Raw genomic sequence first — 26,895 nt, forward strand, 5'->3', positions numbered from 1 at the left:
TTGTAAAACAAGTCAAACACTGATAAACTCCCATATATGTTAGGCTAAATACTTCAATGTGCAATCACAGCAGCACGATTTGTGACCCGTTGCCATGGAAACAGGGCAACCAGTGGAGTACGTACAACATTGGTAAATACAACCGTTATTATCTGTTTTCTTATCGTCCCCTACTGTTCACACTACAACTATTTGCACATTGTTAAAATCACTGTACATAGCTGATAACATTTGAGTGCAATGTTTACTGTACATTTGTATTTTTTTTTTTTTACGTTGTTAGTTTATTCTCACTTTTGTTTTTTCCCACATGCTTTGGTAATGTAACATGTTTCACATGCCATTAAAGCCCCTTTGAATGGAATCGAGAGTGTTACCTGCTTTATCCAGTAGGCGGCGGTAGAGCAACATGGACGTACGTCGGACAGAACATTCTTCGCTGACAAATAGCTTCCTGTCTTTGACTCCAGAGAGGGAAAGTTCGAAACAACAAAGAAACATGAGCGGTTGTATTTTGAATGATTTGTAAAGGATTGTGTGACAACGATGTCTCACGTATCTGCTCCATGTTTGCTGGACAGATGGACTGAAGAAAATAACGCTGTCGTAGACAAGTGGAAGGTGAGCTACTATAGCTAGCTAGCTAGCCAACAAAAGAAGGGTCATGTCTAGATGGATCCAACATTTGTAAAACTTACGTCAAAAGTATACGCGAMATATATATATTTTTTAAACGTTTTAGCTAAACCTAATCCTTTTCCTAATCTTAACCTAATTCTCAACCTGTCACGTAAATTCTCCTAAACTTTCTACAAATGATGGATCCCTTCTTGACCACAAATTGTTACCCTCAATCAATTGAATTTCGGCAGTTAACGTTATACTGAACAAAAATATGAACGCAACATGTAAAGTGTTGGTTTAATGAGCTGAAACAAAAAGCTTATTTCTCAAAAATGTTGTGCACAAAGGTGTTTACATCCCTGTTAGTGAGCATTTCTCCTTTGCCAAGATAATCCATCCATCCACCTGACAGGTGTGGCATATCAAGAAGATGATTAAACAGCATAATCATTACACATGTGCACCTTGTGTTGGGGGCAATAAAAGGCCACTATAAAATGTGCAGTTTTGTCACAACACAATGCCATAGATGTTTTAATGGAGTGTGCAATTGGCATGCTGATTGCAGGAAGGTCCACCAGCGCTGTTGCCAGATAATTTCTCTACCATAAGCTGCCTCCACTATTCAAGACCCATCATCAAATAAACTGTTTATGAAGCTCTCTCAGCCTGTAGGTCACATAATGCAAACAAATAGTTTGAACATCGTGTCGGTACAAAACTCCAAATTTTTGCATTTCTTTTTCACGCTAGAKAATAGAGATTTAATATACAAAAACTGCACACGTTGTTCATCATCAACCAGGTTTAATCCAACCTTTTTATGCAAGTAAAGTACATGTCGGATAAAGGCCTGATGGAAACTTTTCAAATGTCGACAAAACCAAATACGCTAGACAAGGTGGGATCTTTTTGTCTGTAAAATTATTTATGCGAGAAATGTTGGTGGAAACGCTTTTATGAGCATATTGATATAATAACATCATATGGAAGTGAACTTGGAGTCACGCGATGACATGTCGTGTGGTCTAGGGCTGTCCCCGACTAAAAAAATCTTAGTAGACCGAGAGTCGTCTGTTCTTTCAACCAATCGATTGTATTTTGCCATATGTAGACACACCCAAAGTTTTAATAAAATCAACTATATGTATGCTTCTGAGCTTGTCTGATGCATTATGCATTTTGATAAAACATTATTTGTGTCTTTTAAGAGGGAGCCAGAGATCAATATAGCCTAACCAGAATAAAAATGTAAACTGTTCCTGACCACCGCAGATTCTGCCATTATGCTCCTGAAGTTGCCGGTAATAGGCTACGCCAGCGGTCGGCAACCTTTTCCATTTGGAGTGCCAATTTATCATACCATTTCCACTGATCTCCGTTCCAGTTATGATTTTCATATGCACATTTTCTTTAGTTTCATTTAATTTATAATAGTCTTATCTCAAGATCCATGTCATGTGGTTGATCCAAATTCTATCTAAATGAAAATGATACTTTTAACATTGTAACTTCTATTGTCATTGCCGATATGTAAAAATAGCCTACATTAAGCCAACAACTTAAAACATTGCAGCATGCAGGTAGAAAATATCCTGATAAAAATAATTATCCTATAAATCACATTGGCTAGGCATGAACCTGAAACATTGTATCAACTTGGTCCAGCCCAAAGCTCGTGCTAGCAACATTGTATAAATTATTCTGGGCCCTCAGTTTCCGTGCCAGTGAGCTCTGGACAGACACAGCTGTAGGCTATTTGCACAAGGGATAAGAAGTAATCAGAGAGGCATCGGCGCATGACATTTTTCACTCTTTCATGTTGTGGTTGTCGAAAGCGAGAGAACTGAAAAGATTTTCAAATAGGCTACGTTGAGGAATTGTCATTATCAATGGATGTAAAAACACACTTAGTTTACTTGCTGTTAGAGGTGAAAAAAATGACTGAGATACTCCACAGTGGTGGTGAGTTAAAGGGCCTACATTTACGCGCAGGCCAGGTAGCCTAGGCCTACTTCTATGCATAAAAAGGTGCGTGTTCTCAAGATTGACAGTAGCGCTCCAAACAAAAGACAATTTAATAAATTGACCACTCGTAAATGGAATGAAATAAACCAAAACTTGTTGCAAACAACGTGTCCACAAGACTGTAATAATAGTATATTGAATGCATAGTTTTTATTTAACTAGGCAAGTCAGTTAGGAACAAATTATTATTTACAATGACGGCCTACCCCAGCCAAACCCTAACCCGGATGACGCTGTGCCAATTGAGCGACGCCCTATGGGACACTCAATCACAGCCAGTTGTGATACAGCCTGGAATCGAACCAGTGACTCCTCTACCACTGAGATGCAGTGCCTTAGACCGCTGCGCCACACGGGAGCCCATTTAAATGACAGTAACTGGAAATTAACGGTAAATGTACTACTGGTGATGTGATACTGGTGTGCCATCCTGCAGCCTCCACAATGGATTAGTCCACTCCGAGAAGTGTGAATCAGACAGGTTCCTCGTGTGCCATAAAAATATATATTTTTATATATATTTATTTGGGACTGCTAGACTAAAAAAACTTGGTCGACCAACAGCCTATCTACCAAACAATCGACCAGTCGACTAAATGGGGTCAGCCCTAGTGTGGTCCTCCCACAAAAACGTGTTGGGAATGCATGTGTTGGGAGCACAACATCTTCATGCTTGTGTGACAGTTTTGAATGTGGGTCCAAAGGGAAATAAAAGTATTATTCGTCTTTTTCGCCCCCGAAGGACACTGTCTACCAGTCGTCCCCGCCTCCCACTGACACAGCAGATGGGATGCAAGGGCGATACCTGTGGGGTTTATCGGCTGCTGACATCCAACTTTATTGTTCATTAACGGCCCCTACTGTACTAGAGTGCCCCGCCTCCCGACTATCCTAATTTAAAAAATGACCAAGTATAAAGATGTAGGAACGCCCCAAATTGCGGGCAGCAATTGCACCCTAATCATTTATTATGATTATTATTTATTAAGATGAATTTCACAGGTGAAAGTGCACAGCTTGGTGCTCCTTTCCAATAAATATTGATTGTCTTATTCTGGTGACATGATCGCTATTTTGTCCAAAATAATTTCATCATGTAGTGGGCTATACCAGTGGGCTATACCAGCTTGTATCTGCAAGCTGTTGGCTAGAGCGCACTTGCCAATACCAGAGGGGGCACACCTTATATAATGCAAACAGTAGAGTTGAACATTTGTGGAAAATCATTTAGCTTGTATTTCTATTCGATACATTGGAAATTAACCGTTAATGTCGTTTTATGTGCACTACGGCATCACGCACAGCCTTTTCTCCGCAACAAGTCAATTTGATGGAAACCCATCTCTGGTAGGAAAATGCCATATTGTTTTTATGCAATTTTTTTTTCTGTTCACATGAAATTCTGTCTCCAAATGGATGGTGGCACCAATGTGAGGGGATTTGGCAGGGGAAACAGTGTTGCAGTAGCCTATTGTGTGGTGTGGGAATAATAACATGCAAACCTGGAGAGGTTGGTGTTCACATTGCCTTGAAAAAGGAAACAGCACCGTGGAATTCAAGTGTACCAAACTCAGACCACTTCTCGATATGGTCTCGGTTCAGTTCGCTACAGGGCTCTTTTCTAAGGGTCTGAGTTCCTTTGGAGCATTAACACTGAACAGAAAATTAAGCGAACAGCTCTGAGTTCACAAAAATTGTCTGAAAGGGACCAAGTGTGAAAACACCCTAACAAACGTGTCTTTTCAGCAACATCGTGACAGAGGAGACGCAGTAACTCGGGAACAGGGTCTGACACTACTGAAATGGTGCTACGTGGAGAGTCACAAACTACTACAGAAAATACAAGGTGCAATATCTAAGATGGCATTTAATTTAAGCTAGCACCCCCAAAACAGTCATACAGATAAGTCTCCCCTCATCCCCCCCCCTCCTCTCTCCATCCACCCCACCTTCCCTCACCTCCGCTCCATCCCTTTCTGCCCCCTCACCTCCCTTCCCCTCCAGGTGTACTTGCGGTGCCGGCCCATATCCAGTTGGAGTTGACAGTGGTGTATAACTGCTGTCTGTTCTCCTTCAGTCAGACACAACTCACTGAGGCAGAGCATCTCCTCACACACAGCCTGGAGAGAGGTACGAAACACACACTCACACAGGTAGGAAACACACACATCTATCTTTGCCCTCTTCCCCCATCTCTCTCACCTCACCCCCTATACTTTGTGCAGCTCTAGGTGCTGTAGGTTGTGATCGTCCACCTCCCAACCCCCCAGTGTTCTGGTGTATGGTTCTAAAGTCCCTGGGTTCCACACCTTCCCTGCGCTCCTGTACTCTGCAGCTGCTCTGTCTGCACTGGGCTCTCTGGCTGTCTACCTGGAGACTGGGGCACATACAGGAGCTGCAGGTAGTGTGTGTGTGTGTGTGTGTGTGTGTGTGTGTGTGTGTGTGGTGTGTGTGTTGTGTGTGTGTGTGTGTGTGTGTGTGTGTGGTGTGTGTGTGTGTGTGTGTGTGTGTGTGTGTGTGTGTGTGTGTGTGTGTGTGTGTGTGTGTGTGTGTGTGTGTGGTGTGTGTGTGTGTGTGAAACCAACTTGTTATTGGATTTCTCTGTGTGTAAAACACTAGGATTGGCGTATTAGGTCATGATGAAGTAATCAGAAATTAGGTCTTGAAACAATAGTTTTTTACCGTTACACACTGACATCACATCACAAATATTCATGTTTTTCTGGTTCCCTCTGTCTGCAGGAAGAGCTGCGATCTCTCTCTGAGGGACTGGGGGCAGGAGAGGTGACTGTGGAGAGGAGTGCAGTCAGGCCAGCGGTGCTAGTGCACCCCAGGGATCTAAAAGACCTCCTTCTCATCTGCACTGTCATCGCTCAAGGTCTGAACCATTGAACTCCCCATGCTGGTTAGTTTAACCCTTACCTGTCCAAGGTCAGAGAGGTTTAACCCTTACCTGTCCTTACCTTTGCAGGTGCTGAGCTGCTGTGTGAGGGGCGGTGTTCAGAGGCCCTGACTGTTCTTCAGAGAGACTCCTCCCCATTGGCCCCCAGAGAACTGCTGGCCCAGATACACACACTCACAGGCCTCTGCCTCAGCCGCACGGTAAAAACACACACACCTCACAAGCCCTTCAGACGCATGGTGAGAGAGAGAGAGTGATGACCACTGAGATGTGTTTATGTGCAGGGTCGTCCACACAGTGCTATGCAGTGTTATAGGAAGGCGTTGGAGACGGACGTGAGGTGTGTGTGTGCGCTGCACCAGAGCATCCTGGTCTACAGGCAGCTGGGAAACACACAAGCAGAGATCCAGGCTCTACGTCTGCTACACTCAGTGAGTGACACACACAGATTAAAGGCATCTGTCTGAGGCAGTAGTTGACTGAGATGTGATGGGTTTTGTGTCTGTGCCAGGTTCTGATGATGCCACCTGCCACCCAGCCTGCTGTGGCCCCACCTATCATCTGTCCCGCCTCTCTGCTCCCTGGCCAATCCCTATCCAGCCTGCTTTCTGTCCCCTCCCCCCTCAGCGTACTACACAGTCTGGCTCAGAAGTGTGTGCTCCACGGAAGGCAAGTTCCCAGATAGTCAACATACCTCCTAGGAACTTCTTCAGATTTGAGAGGGTTGAATTTGTACCACTGTTGTTTATCTTGTAGTGTGCTATCCTATGGTTGTGTGTTTGTGTTGTAGTGTGTCAGAAGGTGTAGAGCACTACTTGGACCTCCTAGCTGCTCTTCAGTCAGACCACCAGCTGTCTCAGGGGTTCTCTGAGGCCCCTTCCCTCCCCAGGTTACCTGAGCTCTACCTGGAGGCTGGCTCCTCCCTGTTGACGGCCCAGCGGCCTGCAGACTGCCTGGCACTTTGTGATGAAGTCATCAGTACGACTCTGGAGCTGCTCCCAGAGAGGCTGTTGCTGGAGGAGCCCATGGAGGCGTCTGTGCCTGGGTCTCCAGACAAGCTGGGGTTAGGCCAGGACCGGCTGGGTGTGGTGCTGTGGTCTGGGGCTGCCTACCTTCTCCAGGCCCACTGCTACTCCCACCTCAAGGACTGGAAGCAGGCTGTCACCCACTACACCAGGTGAGCCTCATATCGCATCACACTTCACCCACTGTGCCAGGGGAGTCTCATATCGCATCACACTTCACCCACTGCGCCAGGGGAGTCTCATATCGCATCACACTTCACCCACTGCGCCAGGGGAGTCTCACGCATCACACTTCACCCACGTGCGCCAGGGGAGTCTCATTATCGCATCAACCTTCACCCACTGCGCGAGTCTCATATCGCATCACACTTCACACACTGCGCCAGGGGAGTCTCATATCGCATCACACTTCACACACTGCGCCAGGGGAGTCTCATATCGCATCACACTTCACCCACTGCGCCAGGTGAGTCTCATATCGCATCACACTGCACCAGGTGAAGCACACATCGCATCACATCAAAACATAGAAGTTCCCATTAGACTGGTCGGATTACCGACTCCACCAGGTGAGCATCAGTCCTTACACCTGAGTGCTGAAACTGTGTCTTCTAGTTCTGAGGGAGTGTGTTCCAGTTCTGAAGGAGTGTGTGTTGTTTCAGGTGCATCAACCTGCTGATGAAGGTGTGTGTTAAACAGAAAGGTGAGTATTCAGACTGGCCACTTGGACATGTATCAATTGATGTATGTATGTTTGTTGATTTGTGTATCTGGAGGTTGTCTTGACATGTGTTGTGTTGCAGGCTGTGTGAAGCTGGAGCTAGGTGTTAGGACCCTGCAGAGGCTGAAAGGGCTGGCTCTGGCAGGGAGAGGAATCAGCTTCACACACAGAGACCAGAAGAGGGAATCCCTGAGAGACCTACAGCTCAGCCTGCAGGCTGCACCAGGCAACTACAGGGTTAAACTGTCTTTATGTAGACTAGTATCTAGTAAGTAATACATGATTGTAATCCAGCCCCTGGGTGTGCATACAGGGTGTGCGAGCGCTGGGCTGTGGCTGACTGAGGTGCTGTGGAGGCTGGGAAGGAGACAGGAGGCTGCAGCCTTTTGGGAGAAGACTCAGAGCTCCAGCACAGCTTCATCATTAGAGTAAGATGACATCAGTTGTCAATGGTTCACTACAATTGATCACCTGGATTTACTCGCAATACAAATGGGAAAACATGTTCGAAAAACATTGTTTTGAGTATAAAATTGAGAGTTATAGGTGTCATTTGAGACACATCCTAATGCTCTGTTTGTCTGCGTTCTCTCCTTCCAGAGGTGTTCCCCTGTACCTGCTGGACCCCCAGACTGGCCCCTCCCTGGACCTCACTGACCTCCGACGCAGAGTGGAGGAGTTCATCAACACTCGGCACAGCTAGGGGGTGTCTCCAGAAACACTGGCGTGTCCACATAGGCTCTGGGATGTCCTCATAAGGCTTAGTAAGCCCTGTACCTGGGACAAGCTGGTTTTACCCACCCAACATAGTGTGAGGTTCATATCCTGGCTGAAATGGAGTTCCAATTAAGTGGAGTTTGAACACTATTAACCTCTGAAGCCCAGTCAAGATTTTGGAGGATGGCCACTCGAGACTAGAACTCTGTAGACCAACTGTGAGCCGTAGCCATACTGCTTGGTGAGGCAGTTGCCTGTCCTGTTCATCATACAGAAGGAACAGGACAGGCAACTCTTTGGGAATGCCACAGTGCTCTGTCTGAGTGACTTATGTAATAATGTGTCAGTAGTACATTATTGTGATATGACAAATATGATACGGTGTAACCTTATTTCTGTAAATATGTAATATTTTTGTTTGAAATTATTTTTTATTTACTCAGCACCATAAAGAGTGTGGTTTATCTCTTCTGTGTCGATTATTGTTTTAATGAATGTTTAGTGTGGGAGATTTGGAGCTAGCAAGCTCCTGTTACTGGTAAAAACAACTGTCTCTCTGTTTTGCTATTAGGTTGAACTTGTGCTATAAGGTTAGCTCGAGAGAGATAATGTTATAAAATAACACAGTGATTATATACAGTCAGCGTGATATGGAGGATTGCACTTATTTTACGCCCCAACAAACCGAGGCAGAGTCGAGATATGGACCAGAGAATGAACCGATAATGCCACTAAGCCGGTTTCAATAAATCGAGTGCATCTGCCATGTCGCCATAACCTCAACGCGGTGCACTCTGATTGGAACATAGCAGTTTAATGACAGGCGCGTTAGCCAATGCGTCTGAGCACATGGACGTCGCCCACTAACTGTCTGTGAATCCAATTGGTCAAAAATGTCACAATGTTCTAGAAATGTTAAAACGGCCTATGTGATTGGGTTCTCGAATGTAGTAGGTTTGTCTCGTTATGCATCGATTTGAGAGCTCGAGTCCACAACAGTAGCAATTGGAACTGAAGAGAACGGTGTGAAGTTACTTTGCCAGTGACGCTTCACAAATAGCGAGCTACTTTTTATTTATACATACTATTTCAGTAGGACCATGGCCTCGGGGGGAGAGTAAGTAGAAATGTGTTACCAGTTGGCTAACTACCGTTAGCTAAACAGCCAACACATCTAGAAAAGTATATTTTCACAAGCGTTTTACTAAACTCGAGTATTATACCTCAGCTAAGGTTAGCTAGCTAGTTAGCGTATATGTCATGCCCTACTAACGTTACGAATTAACTTGGCTAGCTAACTAACGTATGAGTTAATGTAAAGTGTAATTGGGACCAGTTATTGGAATGACCCAAACTACTATTAGTGATTGACAAACATTTGTAGGTAGGCAGTTAARGTTAGCTTGACAAAGCGTAACTTAACTAGCTAAGTTGGCTGGGCCTACCGGCACATTTTACTAACTATGTAAGCTAACTAGCCTGTGACACGCTGGCCTTCAGGCTTGACAAGCTCATCCAAAGACCATGATGATAAATTAGAGGCAGGAAATGTCTAAGTTACTGCAAACTCAATTCGTTAAAAGTTACTAGTTAGCCAACTCGCTAGCTACCTAACGTTAGGTAACGTACGTGGCTAGCTAACTCAAAGCTGGGTGAAAATGTCGGCCTTGTCACTGGCTTAGCTAACATACTAGCCTAACGTTACCAGCCTAGCTAACTAAAAAAACGGTTAGTGTTATGATGGTTTAGGTAATTTAGGAGTATGGCAAATTGCGAAAATGTAAACTAGATATCTAGCTAATGCAATAAGGTTTATATACCGAACTAGCTAACGTTAGCTACATCAATGTTTTAGTAGCCGTAGCTCGGGATCCCAAAAGTTGTCCTTTTGCTGTGTCATCTGCTCACTGCTGCTGAGCTAACGGTAGCTAGTTAGCCAACATTTGCTAGCTGGCGATGAATTTATGCCGAGCTATCTAACATTAGCATAGTTGACTAGCTGACTACGAAAATTATGTTTCTAAATCAATAATCTGAATAAGACAAGGACTGAATGTGTATGGAGTAACAACTGCGAATTATCTGACGGTCAGCTTTGAGTTTTAATTTGTCGCTTTTGTTTCTGTTTGAACTAGATCCAAAAATGATGACCTTTCCACTGCGATTCTGAAGCAGAAGACCAGACCAAACAGATTGATTGTCGATGAATCCATCAATGAGGACAACAGTGTGGTCTCTCTCTCTCAGGTAGGCCTAAAATACAGGTCATTGGGTGGATTTGTGTTCACGTTTAGAATCCCAGAATGTGATTGTTTTATTTTGTGTTATTTTGGTACACTGCTGCTTGTATGGAAAAGATCTGGTCCTGCTGTCTACGTATTCAGTACACTTAGTAAAATTCATGTCATTCGTGCTCTGTTTTTAGGCAAAGATGGATGAGCTGCAGCTGTTCCGTGGCGACACAGTGCTGATGAAGGGGAAGAAGCGCAGGGAGTCTGTGTGTATTGTCCTGTCTGACGACACCTGCTCTGATGAGAAGGTCCGCATGAACCGTGTGGTCCGCAACAATCTCCGTGTCCGTCTGGGGGATGTCATCAGGTACACACACACACACACACACAACTGTATATTAACTGGATGGCGCCGATAGATGGCAGCTTCGCTTCAAGTCCTTAGGAAACTGCATTTAAAAAATAAAATAAAAATTGTATTTCTTAAATTGTTAGCCCAGAAAACAACCTTAAGTGTTATTACATACAGACGGGAATAACTATTGGATATCAGAGAGACGTCAACTTACCAGCACTACAACCAGGAATACGACTTTCCCAAAGCGGATCCTTTGTTTTCACCTGCCAGGGCATTTGAACTGATTCGAGGCTTACCAAAACAACGCTGTCGGAGGAGATGGTGCCGGAGTGGTCTTCTAGTGAAGCTTCTGATGCGCGCACACCACCCATAGCTTCCGAGTATATTACTCGCTAATGTCCAGTCCCTAGTTAACAAGTTGCCGAAATTAGGACAAGAGTAGCTTTCCAAAGAGGGATCCGGGATGGTAACCTACTGTTTCGCGGAGACATGGCTAGCTGGGTACTTGCTGTCGGAGTCCTTACAGCCAACGGGATTTTCAGTGCAACGTACAAACGTCTCTGGTAAGAAGGGTGGGGGTGTATGTTTCATGATTAACGACTCATGGTGTAATTGTAACAACATAGAAGCGCTCAAGTCCTTTTGTTGACCTGACCTAGAATTTCTCACAATCAAATGCCGACCGTATTATCTCCCAAGAGAACTCTCCTCGGTTGTCGTCACAGCTGTGTATATCCCCCCACAAGTGGCTACCAAGACGGCCATCAAGGAACTTCACTGGGCTTTATGCAAACTGGAAACCATATATCCTGAGGCTACATTTGTTGTAGCTGGGGATTAGAACAAAGCTAATCTGAGAACAAGGTTACCTAAATTCTATCAGCACATCGATTGCAGTACAAGAGAAACACACTCGACCACTGCTACTCTAACTTCCGCGATGCATACAAGGCCCTCCCCCCGCTCTCCTTTTGGCAAATCTGACCATTACTCCATATTATAACGAAACTAAAACAGGAAGCGCATGTGCTTATTTCTATCCAATGCTGGTCTGACCAATCGGATTCCACGCTCCAAGATTGCTTCAATCACGTGGACTGGGATATGTTCCGGGTAGCTTCAGACAATAACATTGACGTATACGCTGACTCGTGAGCGAGTTTTTATAATGAAGTGTATAGGAGATGTTGTACCCACTGTGACTATTAAAACCTTCCCTAACCAGAAACTTTTGCAGCATTTGCGCAAAACTGAAAGCATGTACGACTGCATTTAATCATGGCAAGGCGACTGGAAACATGACCGAATACAGTGTAATTATTCCCTCCGTAAGGCAATCAAACAAGCAATTCAACTGCTCAAACACYAGATGTATGTGACAGGGTCTACAGACAATCAAGGATTACAAAAAGAAAACCAGCCCCATCACGGACATCGACGTCTTGCTCCCAGACAAATTTAAACAGCTTTGAGGACAATACAGTGCCACGACACGGCTCGCTACCACAGACTGTGGGCTCTCCTTTTCTGTGGCTGACGTGAGTAAAACATTTAAAGGTGTTAACCCTCGCAAGGCTGCCGGCCCAGACGGCATCTCTAGCCGCGTCCTCAGAGCATGCGCAGACTGGCTGGCGTGTTTACGGACATATTCAATCAATCCCAGTCTGCTGTCTCCACATGCTTCAAGATGGCCACCATTGATCCTGTTCCCAAGAAAGCTAAGGTAACTAAACTAAATGACTATCGCCCCGTACCACTCACTTCTGTCATCATGAAGTGCTTTGAGAGACTTGTCAAGGATCATATCACCGCCACCCTACCTGTCACCCTAGACCCACTCCAGTTTGCTTAGTGCCCCAATAGGTCCACAGACGATGCAATCGCCATCACACTGCACACTGCCCTATCCCATCTGAACAAGAGGAATATGTAAGAATGCTGTTCATTGACTACAGCTCAGCATTCAACACCATAGTACCCTCAACTCATCATTAAGCACCCTGGGTCTCGACCCTGCCCTGTGCAACTGGGTCCTGGACGAGGCGCCCCCAGGTGGTCAAGGTAGGAAACAACGTCTCCACTCCGCTGATGCTCAACACTGGGGCCCCACAAGGATTTGTTCTCAGCTCTCTCCTGTTCACCCACGACTGCGTGGCCATGCACGCCTCCAACTCAATCAAGTTTGCAGACGACACCAGGGTGTTGTGTTAGGCTTGATTACCAACAACAACGAGACAGCCTACAGGGAGGAGGTGAGGGCCCTCGGTGTGGTGTCAGGAAAATAACCTCTGTCAATGTCAGCAAAACAAAAGAGATTGTGGATTTTAGGAAACAGCAGAGCGAGCACCCCACTATCCACATCGACGGGACAGCATTGAAGGTGGACAGTCTTAAGTTCCTCGGTGTACACRGACAAACTGAAACGGTCCACACACACACGGACAGTGTGGTGAAGGCGCAACAACGCCTCTTCAACCTCAGGAGGGTGAAAAAAAATATGAGTTGTCACCGAAAACCCTCACAAACTTTTACAGGTACACAATTGAGAGCATCCTGTCGGGCTGTATCACCGCCTGGTACGCCAACTGCACCGCCCTCAACCGGCTTTCCAGAGGGTGGTGCAGTCTGCACAACACATCACCGGGGGCAAACTACCTGCCCTTCAGGACACCTACAACATCTGATGTCACAGGAAGGCAAAAAAATCAAGGACAATAATCACCCGAGCCACTACCTGTTTACCCTGCTTCCATCCAGAAGGAGAGGTCAGTACAGGTGCATCAGAGCTGGGACAGAGAGAGAGAAGCTGTTTTTCAATCTGAAGGCCATCAGACAGTGAAACGGTCACCACTAGGCCAGAGGTGGCTGCCTACCTACAGACTTGATATCATTGGCCATAAATGGGACACTAGTCCCTATCATTAATAAATGGGACACTAGTCCACTTTAATAATGCCACTTTTAAGAATGTTTACATATCTCGTATATGTATATACTGTCCTTCACGATCTATTGGGTCTTAGCCGCTCTGTTGCTGCTCATCCATATGTAATACTTATATATTCTCATTCCTTTACTAGATTGTGTGTTAGGTTTTGTTCATTATTAGGTTTTGTTGTAGAATTGTTAGATATTACCTGTTAAATACTGCTGCACTGTCGGATCTAGAAGCATAAGCATTTCGCTACACTCGCAATAACATCTGCTAATCTTGTGTATGTGACCTATACGATTTGATATATAAATAATATTCCCAAAGCAAATTAAGATGAGTGTTTCTCTTTCTCCTGCTACAGTATCCAGCCATGTCCTGATGTAAAGTATGGGAAGAGGATTCATGTTCTGCCTATTGATGACACAGTCGAGGGGATCACTGGCAACCTGTTTGAGGTCTACCTCAAACCCTACTTCCTAGAGGCCTACAGGCCCATCCGCAAGGGTCAGTACACACACCTGTTAACAATCATTTTGTTTCCAAAGTGAGACTGAACAATAGAATTTGTACTGTATTTAATTATGTGATGTCATTGTGTGTAGGTGATATCTTCCTGGTTCGGGGGGGTATGCGTGCGGTGGAGTTCAAGGTGGTAGAGACCGACCCCAACCCCTACTGCATCGTCGCCCCAGATACAGTCATCCACTGCGAGGGAGAGCCTATCAGGAGAGAGGTGGGTCACAACCTACACCATCACTTGTGGGCAGAGCACTCTTCATTTAGCCTATGGAAATGTAGGCGCTGTGCTTGCTTTCCCGAAGTCCACAGCAACGGGGTGGGGGTGTTATCGATATTGAATCGTGACCTATGTATCCTGAAGTCCCTGCCAATACCCGGCAAACGGTAAGCAAACCTACCCTCAGACTTACTTCTGTGCGTTTCCTGTGTTTGTAGGATGAGGAGGAGTCCCTGAATGAGGTGGGCTATGATGATATCGGAGGAGTGAGGAAGCAGCTGGCTCAGATCAAGGAGATGGTTGAGCTCCCTCTCAGACACCCTGCACTGTTCAAGGCTATAGGAGTCAAGGTAAAACACAGAGAGCTCCTATCTTCTAGGTCAGGTGTATTCAACTCTTACCCTATGAGGTCTGGAGCCTGCTGGTTTTCGGTTCTACCCGATAATTAATTCCACTCACCTGGTGTCCAAAGTCTAAATCAGTCTCTGATTAAAGGGGAACAATGAATTAAAGCAGTGGATCTGGCTTTGAGGTCCAACATTTAGTTTGAAGGTTCTAGGCCTTCTGTCAGCCTCTACACACTTTCTTGATTAGTAGAGTTTAAACGCATGCTTTCTTGACTTTTAAAGTCAATGATTTCAGTTGGCATAAGCATAGGAAACATTTTATTGTATTGGAAATGTCCCCTGTCGTCAACACTAAGGAGATTGACATGTACCTCCACTCTCCTCCAGCCCCCCCGTGGTATCCTGCTGTACGGACCTCCCGGTACAGGAAAGACCCTGATTGCCAGAGCTGTCGCTAACGAGACCGGCGCCTTCTTCTTCCTCATCAACGGTGAGATGCTAAACCTTACCCGGTCCCTGTTAGAGGATCACTGTCCGTGATATCACTATTCTTTTGTCATTTTGTGGTAGCTGTTTTGATTTTGCTCAGTATGACCTCTCTTGGTCTGTGTGCCGGGCCGTGTGTGCGTAGGTCCTGAGATTATGAGTAAGCTGGCTGGAGAGAGTGAGAGCAACCTGAGGAAGGCCTTTGAGGAGGCTGAGAAGAACTCCCCTGCCATCATCTTCATTGATGAACTGGATGCTATCGCTCCCAAGAGAGAGAAGGTGAGAGGGAATGGGTATTAATGGTGTATATTGGTTGATGTGCAGAAGAGCTAATCAAAATGGAATACAAAGGAACCTGAAATCCCCTTTAAAGGACAATAATAGGTCACCCAACAATGACACTTTAATAAAGACCAAGTGTAGCAGCTATGAATGGTGATCTGAAATTTTCTGTAGACCAACTGTTAGATGGAGAGACATTTCATGCTGTTATGTTGACTGTGTTTGTAGACTCATGGGGAAGTGGAGAGGCGTATCGTGTCTCAGCTGCTGACCCTGATGGACGGGCTGAAGCAGAGAGCTCATGTCATCGTCATGGCAGCCACCAACAGACCAAACAGCATAGATGCTGCGCTTAGAAGATTTGGTACGTATACACACTATCTGTTGGATACAGGGTGTTATTGATGTTTTATTGTGCAGGTGTTGTGTATTGGTTTTCCCAATGCTATAACGTGTGTGTGTGTGTGTCCAGGGCGTTTTGACAAGGAGGTGGACATTGGTATCCCCGATGCTACAGGCAGACTGGAGATCCTGCAGATCCACACCAAGAACATGAAACTGAATGATGATGTTGACCTTGAGCAGGTGTGTGCTGACTCTGGGTGTTTCCCATATGCCTAGGGCTGGGTGATATGGGCCAAATATCATATCACTGTATTTCTCTAATTTCTGACGGTATTTGATGTTTCCGAATAATCGTTAGAAAATGTATGCTTTGTGTAGTTCATGGCAACAAATGAATTCTAAGTAGTTTTAATGGGTTTTCTCCTTTTCTGTTTGCTTTATACCGTTCAACCAAATATAGAGGCCAAACTGACAGTATTCTGGTTTGTACAACTTTGCATATGATACTCGACCAATGGGTGTCCATTTGCATTATTGATCAATTCCAGCATTTTCGTAATTTATTTAATGCACTGATTTATCATTGTGTCATTTCTTTTGTCTTAGAAATACTCTTTCTTATTTTCGCCACTAGGGGTAGTCGGACGATTTCTGGGGATCTGTTTGGCAAGCTAGAAAGTTTGCTAGCAGTTCTCAGCATTTAGCAGTTTCTTACTGCCGATTTAAAAAAAAAAATGTATGATTACCATAATCTTCTAAACATTACTGAACAACTTTAATGTAACAACTATAACGGTATTTTTGTGTTGGAGAAAGTAAAAATCCAAACCGGTCCGTGAATGAATACCAGTATTATTTTTACTGTTTACTGCCCAGCCCTGCATTTGCCAAACCCATTTAACTGTCAGCATTGTGTTCTGAGGGGCTCCTGCATGTGTTAACTCCCTCTGTCTTTCTTTGTATAGGTGGCTAATGAGACCCACGGCCACGTGGGTGCTGATCTGGCTGCCCTGTGCTCAGAGGCTGCTCTCCAGGCCATCAGGAAGAAGATGGACCTCATCGACCTGGAGGACGAGACCATCGATGCGGAGGTCATGAACTCCCTTGCCGTTACCATGGACGACTTTAGGGTAAGAAACACTCTACCAAGTGTAAACTACGTAGGGTAGACTACACACAAATCACAATCCTGCATATAATAACTATACATCTACCTGTTGTGTTTTTATATATATATTAAACGTGGGTATTTGTTTCAGTGGGCTTTGAGCCAGAGTAACCCATCAGCTCTGAGGGAGACAGTGGTGGAGGTTCCTAACATCACCTGGGGGGACATCGGAGGACTGGAAGACGTCAAGCGGGAGCTGCAGGAGCTGGTGCAGGTAAGGCGTGTGCACATAGTTTAACCTTACACGTTGTCATACCTAATTACACATTATCATACCTAATTACTTCTTATTTTCCCTGTAGTACCCAGTGGAGCACCCAGATAAGTTCCTGAAGTTCGGTATGACCCCTTCAAAGGGAGTGTTGTTCTACGGGCCTCCGGGTTGCGGTAAGACCCTGCTGGCCAAGGCCATTGCCAACGAGTGCCAGGCTAACTTCATCTCCATTAAAGGACCTGAGCTTCTCACCATGTGGTTTGGAGAGTCAGAGGCTAACGTCAGGGAGATCTTTGACAAGGTATGACATAGTGACTCACCAACAATAAGTGAACATTTTGTATTAGTGCACTATAGTAGATTCTAAATCAACATGGAGAAAAACTGGGGTGTTAGCATTGAACACTGCGGTTCAATCTCCTGTGTGTTTCTCTGTGTGCAGGCTCGCCAGGCAGCCCCATGTGTGTTGTTCTTTGACGAGTTGGACTCCATAGCGAAGGCCCGTGGCGGTAATGTGGGAGACGGTGGCGGAGCGGCCGACCGTGTCATCAACCAGATCCTGACTGAGATGGACGGCATGTCCAGCAAGAAGAACGTCTTCATCATTGGCGCCACCAATCGCCCTGACATCATCGACCCTGCCATCCTCCGACCCGGTCGTCTGGACCAGCTCATATACATCCCTTTGCCTGACGAGAAGAGCAGGATCAATATTCTCAAGGCTAACCTCCGGAAGAGCCCCATTAGCAAGGTAAAACACAGTTCCCCAACAGTCCACCCTTCTATGCCTGTCATCATGCCAATGTAGTAAGGGCTGATGATGCAGTTATAATATAAATGTAACAAGATTTAGTGGCTCACACCAATCTGTAAGATGTTTCAGGTGCTATAGATCTGTCATATATCCTTGAAGATGATTGGTTAAACCCGGTCTCTTCCGTCTGTCCTGTAGGATGTTGATCTGGACTTCCTGGCTAAGATGACCAATGGTTTCTCGGGTGCTGACCTTACAGAGATCTGCCAGCGGGCCTGTAAGCTGGCTATCAGAGAGTGCATTGAGAACGAGATTCGCCGGGAGAGGGAGAGGCAGACCAACCCCTCTGCTATGGTCAGCTCACAGCTCGCTCACACACCTCACTTGCTCACTTAATGTTTCTCTCCCTATGTCTACTTTTCTCTTTTTCAATTAACCTTTCTCCTCGTCTCCAGGAGGTGGAGGAAGACGACCCTGTGCCTGAGATCAGGAAGGACCACTTTGAGGAGGCCATGCGATTCGCCCGCCGCTCCGTCAGTGACAATGACATCCGCAAATACGAGATGTTTGCCCAGACACTGCAGCAGAGCCGAGGATTTGGCAGCTTCAGGTACGGGTATGACTGCGACTGCGGGGTGGGGTCGGTGGTGTGTTTTTTTTTTTTTTTTTTTTAATGGTGAATATTGTCTCTCTCCCAGGTTCCCCTCCAATGCTGCAGGGGGCAGCGGTCCCAGCCAGGGTACTGGGGGCACTGCTGGGGGGCCCGTGTTTAACGAGGATAATGATGATGACCTGTATGGATAGATGGACGGATGGATGGTGCCACATGGTGGCCAGCTCTGTTATCATACCTGTACAAACACTCAAACCCAATTGACCATTTTTAGGACTCTGTGCTTCTTTCATGTGTTTCTTTTTGTATGATTCCTCTCTGGTGGAGAAAACATGTAGCTGCCTGGTTTGATCTGGAAGGTGGGCAGTGGATAGAGGTGATTGGTTGATGGGGGTGGGGGGGCTTGAGTGGCCTCATTCTGAGTTTATTACAATCCCATGTGACTGGTTTTAGTTGTGGGATTCTATGCGATACTATAAAAGGGGATTAAAGAATAGCTAATGACTTAATTTTTTTATGAGTAGTAGCATATAATGTATGACAAGTTTGAAAATGTTGAATAAAATCTCACGAAATGACAATGTTTGACGTTATTGATGTCTGTCTGTTCCAATTCCTTGTTTGACACCAGGTTCACCATAACAAAGTTGTCTAACCAGGTTCTCATTCCTTTAGATGGGATGTCAGAGGTCTGACCTATTGTGGGACCGGGTATTGAACCCAGGACATCTGCATGCTTTAGGACCGTGTTAGCCCACTGTGCTAAAAAGCCTCTTTGCTCTGGTCGCTAACCTGAGCCCTTAGGTCTTCAGGGTTAGTTATAACACAAGCTTGTTCAGAAAGAGTGTTAACCCTAGTGTCCTTCCAAACCTGGTCACTATACCACCATGACAACATTGCGTTAAATACCTGTAAATTAAATGACAATGGATAGGAGTTGAATGCATGAGCTGTCATTAACGTTTATATCCAAAATGGTGGCCATTGTTTCAATGTCTGCAATCCCTTATCTGACCACACTGTGTCCCACATACCTGACCAGCTCATCATAGGGTGCAAAAACCGCCATTTACACTGACGCATATGATATTGATGTTGACTGTTTATATTCAAATGTATTTAATGAGCCTGAGTGTTATTCTGTCTACGAGTACAAATGGGTTATTTGCAGGTGGGCTGTTTCGGGGCCTGTTCCTCTAGGTGCGTAAAGTCCGTTTTGGCTGTTTTCCAACAATTTGGGTTACAGATCCAGCCAGACTTTGAACTTTGTCTAAAACCAGAGTGACTCCTGAACATTACACACTGGCTGACAGACATAAGAACTATCACTCCTTACGGTTTCTTACTCTAGCATGTTATTTATACACGGATGTAACTTCTCACATTACAGGGAACCTTTACTCTATCCACAGGTGGAAAGGCGCCAGGATGGTTGTGACTAAACTGCACTATTGTCTTAATTTTTTCGTCACTATTTGCGCGCGATGTGGTTCAGAGCAGCGTTGAAAGGGTATATTTACATTTACATTTTAGTCATTTAGCAGACGCTCTTATCCAGAGCGACTTACAGTAGAGTGCATACATTTTATAACATTTTTTTTTTTTTTTACATACTGAGACAAGGATATCCCTACCGGCCAAACCCTCCCTACCGGCCAAACCCTCCCTAACCCGGACGACGCTATGCCAATTGTGCGTCGCCCCACGGTATATATAGATGGTAGCAATTTACTGGAACAAACGCAATTTTAAACTGAAGCTGAAACAAGTAGCGGGGGTAATTCTGATTTTAGCAGCATGACCTCAGACCACTCAACCTGCTTTGGGTATTGTACGATGCTTTAGTACAATTCTCTATCACGTGACAATGTAATAGGGTGATACTATTATTTAGAAATGTGTTCAAGCCAGCCTGTGACTCATAGTTGGATTAGCTATTTAGCTACAGAAGCTAAATTAATATAGTTATATTATGATGGGTTCAGAGATGTTTGAAAGCGAGACCGAGAAAAGGGGGGATTTGGCTGTTTTAACTGTACTATATATATATATATATGGGGTATCATACCCCTGTCTCAGATGATATAAGCACTTGTCACACGTGAGACCCCTGTGCTGAGTTGATGAATTCCCGACATGAGTGATAATCTAACACCGCATTCAGACTTAGTCATGGTGACTTGCAACTCACTCCCGGTCATCTGGGTCATTCTCCGAGTCCTATAGAGATGGTTTGACCTCCTCTAGCGCTAGATGCCATGTTGCTACCTCATATACAATTCCATTAATTCATAATGTGTTTGTCTGCCTGCCTGTCAGAACCTCTGATCTGAACCATAAGTTTCTACGTGACCCTGTCGTCTGGGCACCTGGAAGAGCGCTCCCGGACAGGTCAGAATGCTATTAAAAGATAACTTTTTTAACCAACATTTCAAGCTAGCTGTGGAATGAGTTAACGTACCATTAACTCCGTAACACGAGCATGCGCAAACATTCTTGTTCCTATTGTGGTGATAGGATAAATGAGAAGGCATGTGCATGCACGCAACTGGAAAGAAAATCTAGTTTAATTGCAAAAAGAAGTGTCAGGACACCTATAATTGGCATAAAAAATAGAGATGGTCCTTTAATGCTTATTCAAAAACAGAACCGTAACCTGTGTATGGTTTGACCATCTGCGTCTCCTGGCGGCTCTAGACTGTGTGGCTACAAACACAATGATTGTGCTGCAGTGTACAGTAAAGAGCAGGAGGTGGGGGAGGCACTGGCTCTGAGGCTGGGACCAGAAAAAGTGAGCCACACACACAGTCTTTCCAAGGCCATTCTATGCTTCCGGGACCATTCTGACACACAGGAAGAATAATCAGGTCAAGGAAAAGTAGAAGTTTGATCAAAGAGCATTACGAAAAGTATTTTATAGCTACACATGATCACAAGTATGTGGACACCTGCTCGAACATCTCATTCCAAAATCATGGGTATTAATATGGAGTTGGTCCAGACCTTTGCTGCTATAACAGCCTCCACTCTTCTGGGAAGGCTTGCCACTAGATGTTGGAACATTGCTGCGGTGACTTGCTTCCATTCAGCCACAAGAGCATGAATGAGGTCGGGCACTGATGTTGGGTGATTTGGCCTGGCTCGCAGTTGGTGTTCCAATTCATCTCAAAGGTGTTCGATGGGGTTGAGGTCGGGGCTCTGTGCAGGCCAGTCAAGTTCTTCCACACCGATCTCGACAAAACTTTTCTGTATGGACCTCGCTTTGTGCACAGGGGCATTGTCATGCTGAAGCAGGAAAGAGCCTTCCCCAAACTGTTGGCACTAATTTGGAAGCACAGAATTGTCTAGAATGTCATTGTATGCTGAAGCGTTAAGATTTCCCTTCAGTGGAACTAAGGGGCCTAGCCCAAACTATGAAAACACAGCCCCAGACCATTAATCCTTCTCCACCCAACTTTACAGTTGGCACTATGCATTGGGGCAGTTAACTTTCTCCTGACACCCGCCAAACCCAGATTTGTCCGTCGGACTGCCAGATGAGGAAGCTGATTGTTGGCAAGGTGTCATCCTATGACGGTGCCACGTTGAAAGTCACTGAGCTCTTCAGTAAGGCCATTCTACTGCCAATGTTTGTCTATGGAGATTGCATGGCTATGTGCTCGATTTTATACACCTGTCAGCCATGGGTGTGGCTGAAATTTCCGAATCCACTCATTTGAATGGGTGTCCACATACTTTTGTACATATGGTGTATGTGTGTCAAGTGTGTTGATCCCCTGTGCAGTCCCCTAGGCCCTGCGTCATGAGGATGTGTTTCTGACCTCTAAGCTGTGTAACACCCAGCATCAACCTGACTACGTAGAGACAGCCTGTAGTAAGAGTCTAATACACCTGGGACTGGAATACCTGGCCCTCTACCTCATGTACTGGCCCACAACCTTCCAGTGAGCAACACACACATACACCTAATCACACCTTGAATTTGTCCCACACATGTTAGTCCTCTGAGCTGCCTGCGTGTTCTCCAGGCGTGGGACAGAGCTGATGCCCAAGCGGGCCGTTGGTAGTGTGTGTTACGATGACATACGCTACTGGGAAACCTGGGTTGCCATGGAGAACCTGGTTGATAAGGGGCTGGTCCGAGGCATTGATCTGTCCATCTTCAACTAGGTATGGGACTGTGTGTGTGTGTGTGTGTACAGTATGTTTTTGTAATGGTGTCTCACTCTGTGTGTTAGTAGGTGGAGTGTCACCCATGCCTGTCCCAGGCCGAGCTGCTGAGTCACTGCAGGTAAGTGTGTGTGACGGCCTACTGTCCCCTGGGTAGTGCTGAGCAGTCCAGGGCCTGTCTCTTATACACATCTAGATGTGTATAAGAGACAGGAGTCACTGCAGGTAAGTGTGTGTGACGGCCTACTGTCCCCTGGGTAGTGCTGAGCAGTCCAGGGCTTCGCCTGACGAACCCTGCCTGCTGCAGGACCCTGGACTGGGGGGCTGTCACCCTCCACCACAGAAAGACCCCTGCTCAGGATATACTCACGTAACACACAAACACCTCAGTGTAACTAGCCGTAGTGTAATTAACAATGCTCAAGTGTGTGTGTCTCTCTGTCTCCAGGTGGCAGGTACAGAGAGGGGTGGTCTGCATCCCCAAGAGCATTACTCCTTCCAGGATCCTGCAGAATCTGCAGGTCAGGAGGACAGCGCCATCTAGTGGAAGGAATACCAATTGAACTGCATGATGTTTTACCAGTTTGGAAACTACTCACCTCTTCCCCAAAATGTGACTTTTCGCTGGCTGAGTCTAGGAAACTACAGGCTATAATTCTGTGTAGCTGCTGGGATTGTTTTCTTGAGTGGGAATTTGTTTGTCTGATTGACAGGTGTTTGACTTCTGTCGGATGAAGACCTGAAGCAGATCGAGTCGTTCAACAGAAACGAGAAGTACATCATCCTGGCTGTGGAGGTGAGTTCTGATTGTCTCAGATGAGACCTCAGGGTGCAGGTCAATAGTCTTATGTACAGCCTCATTCCCTAGTCACAACTAGATAGATGAGGATGCCATATGAGACTACTGAGATGCTGAGTTTCAGTTGAGCCATGGGGTTTTGTGGTGGTACTGAATGGAACTGTGTGTGTTCTCTTCACAGAGGGACAGAGAGTGGAGGGACGCAGACCACCCTCATTTCCCGACCTGATCTAGAGACAGATCCACATCTAGAGTCAGATCTACTGGCCCCACATCTAGAGACAGCTCTGACCCCTCCTGTCTCAGCCTCCAGTATTTATGCTGCAGTAGTTTATATGTTGGGGGGCTAGGGTCAGTCTGTTATATCTGGAGTATTTCTCTTATCCGGTGTCCTGTGTGAATTTAAGTATGCTCTCTCTAATTCTCTTTCTCTCGGAGGACCTGAGCCCTAGGACCATGCCTCAGGACTACCTGGCATGACTCCTCCTTGCTGTCCCCAGTCCACCTGGCCGTGCTGCTGCTCAGTTTCAACTGTTCTGCCTGCGGCTATGGAACCCTGACCTGTTCACTGGACGTGCTACCTGTCCCAGACCTGCTGTTTAACTCTCTAGAGACAGCAGGAGCGGTGATCGGCTATGAAAAGCCAACTGACATTTACTCCTGAGGTGCTGACCTGTTGCACCCTCGACTACTGTGATTATTATTATTTGACCATGCTGGTCATTTATGAACATCTTGGCCATGTTCTGTTATAATCTCCACCCGGCACAGCCAGAAGAGGACTAGCCACCCCTCATAGCCTGGTTACTTCCTAGGTTCTGGCTTTTCTAGGGAGTTTTTCCTAGCCACTGTGCTTCTACACCTGCATTGCTTTCTATTTGGGGTTTTAGGCTGGGTTTCTGTACAGCACTTTGAGATATCAGCTGATCTAAGGGCTATATAAATACATTTGATTTGCTGACCCACACATAACATTTTATTTATACAGAATACCTGGATCTGAGTCACTAGAGATTTGAATATTTGATCAGACAAGAACCATCTGTAATGCAGCTCATGTTCCCTTAGTAAGAATCCACATACATTCTTAATATATTTGTTTCTAATCCTTAATTTTGTTATACTCCAACTGATCCAGTGTTCCGATGTGTGGATATCTAATCTGTGAGATTGTTGGACAATAAATGATAGATAAATCATCCTTTCCTTCCGTCCTTGAAGTAACAGAGCTGAGTGTGATAGGTGAAAGCAGTCGAATGGGGCCGGCTACAAATAACTCCTCACAAACACAAAAGACCATACATAGCTCAATACTTGGTTTATTGGTTGTCATTGTAAAATTCAACTCACATGAGAAACTTTGTCAAAAGTACAGAAGCTGTGGAACAGTGAGAATCACTCAGTCGCAGGAAAACACATTCCCACAGCACCAGGCTAAGGCTCACTTCCTGCTTTAGCCCCACCCCATCCAGAGACCCTGTGGCTGCTCTGCTTGACAGGCATCATGATTAGATTCAGATAGAGTCCCTCTGATTTCTGTCAATCTCTCTCAGTGCCTGTATCTGTGTGTGAACATGAAAATACGTTTGGCACAACCTATAGGCAGGGAGCAACAACCGTATCATTCTGTTTCCTTACATATTCCTCTATACTGTAGACCAGGGCTCTCCAACCCTGTWCCTGGAGAGCTACCCTCCRAWAGGTTTTCAGTCCAACCCCAGTTGTAACTAACCTGATTCTGCTTATCAACCTGCTAATTACTAGAATCAGGTGAGCTAAATTATGGTTGGAGTGAAAACCTACAGGACTGTAGCTCTTCAAGAACAGGGTTGGAGAGCTCTGCTGTAGATATATCTTCAATAGAAAACATATTACAAGTGGCAAAAAGACCAAGAAAAGGGTCTCCATTCAATAGAAACAGTACCGGGAACCAAAATGAGTACCAGCATCTATTTCATTCCTTCACTTCAAGCACCGCACACAGTATCACTCCCACTAAACTCCCCACAGCCAAAAGACCGCATCCACAGTAGATCAGTCCTGGCTATCTGGGCAGGTTTACATTGAATGTGTTTCACAAAACCTATCATAAAGTTTCATAGAAATGTGTCTTCATTTTCTCTGCTTTTAACCTGTGGACACTGAGTGTGTGTATGTGTGTGTCTCCAAGTTAAGGCACTTACCAGTCACTCATTGAGTCAGGGAGAGCTTAAAGCAGTTATTACAGACTTAGTCATTCCCTTTGAGAGCCACACACCACAGGGATCAAAGCACCTATGGATGACAGACTTAGATGAAATGGTTCAATTCTGGTCCTGGAGGGCCAAAACCCTTCTGTGTTTTGTTTCTACCTGGTAGTTAATTGCACTCACCTGGTGTCCCAGGTCTGAATCAGTCCCTGATTAGGAGAGGGTAAAAACCAGAAGTTTAAGCCCTGACCTAGCTGATGATGACCCATAGTGCAGGGGTATTCAACTCTTACCCTATGAGGTCCGGAGCCTGCTTTTCTGTTGTACCTTTTAATTAATTGCACACACCTGATGTCCCAGGTCTAAATCAGTCCCTGATTAGAGTGATAAGAATGGGGGGGGAAAGCAGTGGAACTGGCTTCGAGGTCCGTAGTTGAATTTGAGGGCCAAAGTGGATCACACACTGCTGGGCTGTTGGGGTTCTCAGCCAGTCAGGGGGTCTGGACCAGAGACATAGATACAGAGTTCAGCAAACTGTCCACCAAGTTACAACCAAACCTTTCACAAGAATTACAGGCTCATTTGCACTTCAAGTGCTGATTATGGTGAGCAAATCAAAATCTCAAAATATGTTTGCCAAACTATATATCTATGTCAGTGGTTCTGCACTGGGAGGACCTGGTAGTAGTGGCTGTAGCAGTAGCCTTGTCCAGCAGATAACACAGAGTTCACACATTATGCTTTATTAAACATTAGAAACAGAAACAGATGATTACGTTAAAATGGGGAGCAGAGACTGAAGCTGCTGGTAGATAAACAATAAAATAATCCACTTTCAACTTTCCTCTGGAAAATCCTGGACAATCTTCTCTTTTTCAAATAAAGTGTTCCTCTCAACTCATCCATAAGAAGAGGATCAGGGGGATGTATAAAACCCTTGATAAATGTGTAGAAAAAAAGAGCATTAAGAAAAGGAGTTCCGGTAAAAGCCAAAGCCACGCTGAGCCGTTCCTCCGTATCACTTCGCCATGTCCGTGTGTGTGCGCTTGGGCGAAAAGAAACAAAAACATCCTAAAATTGGAGGTCCTCTTGTCATTCCCAGAAAAAAAAACTTTCCCTTCAAAATACGAGTGTTCATGTTATGTTGTGTGGTAGAAACAGTGAGTTCTTGAAATGGGGGAAGAGGGGTTGGGTCCAACTGGTAAAAACAGTTTGTGTGTATGTGGTGGGGAGGGATGGCGAGGGGGGTAA

The 26,895-nt window shown here is 45.4% G+C and overlaps 2 protein-coding genes, 1 long non-coding RNA gene and 1 pseudogene across 3 annotated transcripts; 3 read left to right on the forward strand and 1 right to left on the reverse strand.

The window, feature by feature from the left end:
• The first annotated feature begins 393 nt into the window (after window positions 1–393).
• fancg (FA complementation group G) lies at window positions 394–8,485 on the forward strand. Its single transcript, XM_024001251.1, has 13 exons — window positions 394–621; window positions 4,399–4,498; window positions 4,657–4,782; window positions 4,878–5,053; window positions 5,395–5,530; window positions 5,624–5,754; window positions 5,839–5,985; window positions 6,066–6,223; window positions 6,345–6,731; window positions 7,242–7,282; window positions 7,383–7,526; window positions 7,614–7,728; window positions 7,901–8,485. The coding sequence occupies exons 1-13, from the start codon at window positions 547–549 to the stop codon at window positions 8,001–8,003; spliced, it is 1,839 nt and encodes a 612-aa protein (XP_023857019.1). The 5' UTR covers window positions 394–546; the 3' UTR covers window positions 8,004–8,485.
• A 492-nt stretch (window positions 8,486–8,977) lies between these two features.
• On the forward strand, window positions 8,978–19,067 carry LOC111973830 (transitional endoplasmic reticulum ATPase). Its single transcript, XM_024001250.2, has 17 exons — window positions 8,978–9,134; window positions 10,153–10,264; window positions 10,443–10,615; window positions 13,903–14,045; window positions 14,144–14,274; window positions 14,496–14,627; window positions 15,012–15,114; window positions 15,256–15,389; window positions 15,621–15,756; window positions 15,865–15,977; window positions 16,703–16,867; window positions 16,997–17,119; window positions 17,208–17,420; window positions 17,562–17,870; window positions 18,072–18,227; window positions 18,329–18,483; window positions 18,572–19,067. Exons 1-17 carry the CDS (start codon window positions 9,118–9,120, stop codon window positions 18,675–18,677), a joined length of 2,421 nt encoding a protein of 806 aa, XP_023857018.1. The 5' UTR covers window positions 8,978–9,117; the 3' UTR covers window positions 18,678–19,067.
• Window positions 19,068–22,875: 3,808 nt separating this feature from the next.
• LOC111973663 (aldo-keto reductase family 1 member A1-A-like) lies at window positions 22,876–24,652 on the forward strand (annotated as a pseudogene).
• Window positions 24,653–24,756: 104 nt separating this feature from the next.
• On the reverse strand, window positions 24,757–26,889 carry LOC111973805 (uncharacterized). The gene is made up of 2 exons (XR_002878643.2): window positions 25,639–26,889; window positions 24,757–25,017 (listed from the first exon to the last, which is right to left on the reverse strand). It is a non-coding gene; the product is annotated as an uncharacterized lncRNA (long non-coding RNA).
• Window positions 26,890–26,895: the final 6 nt, after the last annotated feature.

This window comes from Salvelinus sp. IW2-2015, linkage group LG15 (assembly GCF_002910315.2).
Source record: "Salvelinus sp. IW2-2015 linkage group LG15, ASM291031v2, whole genome shotgun sequence".
Taxonomy (NCBI): Eukaryota; Metazoa; Chordata; class Actinopteri; order Salmoniformes; family Salmonidae; genus Salvelinus; species Salvelinus sp. IW2-2015.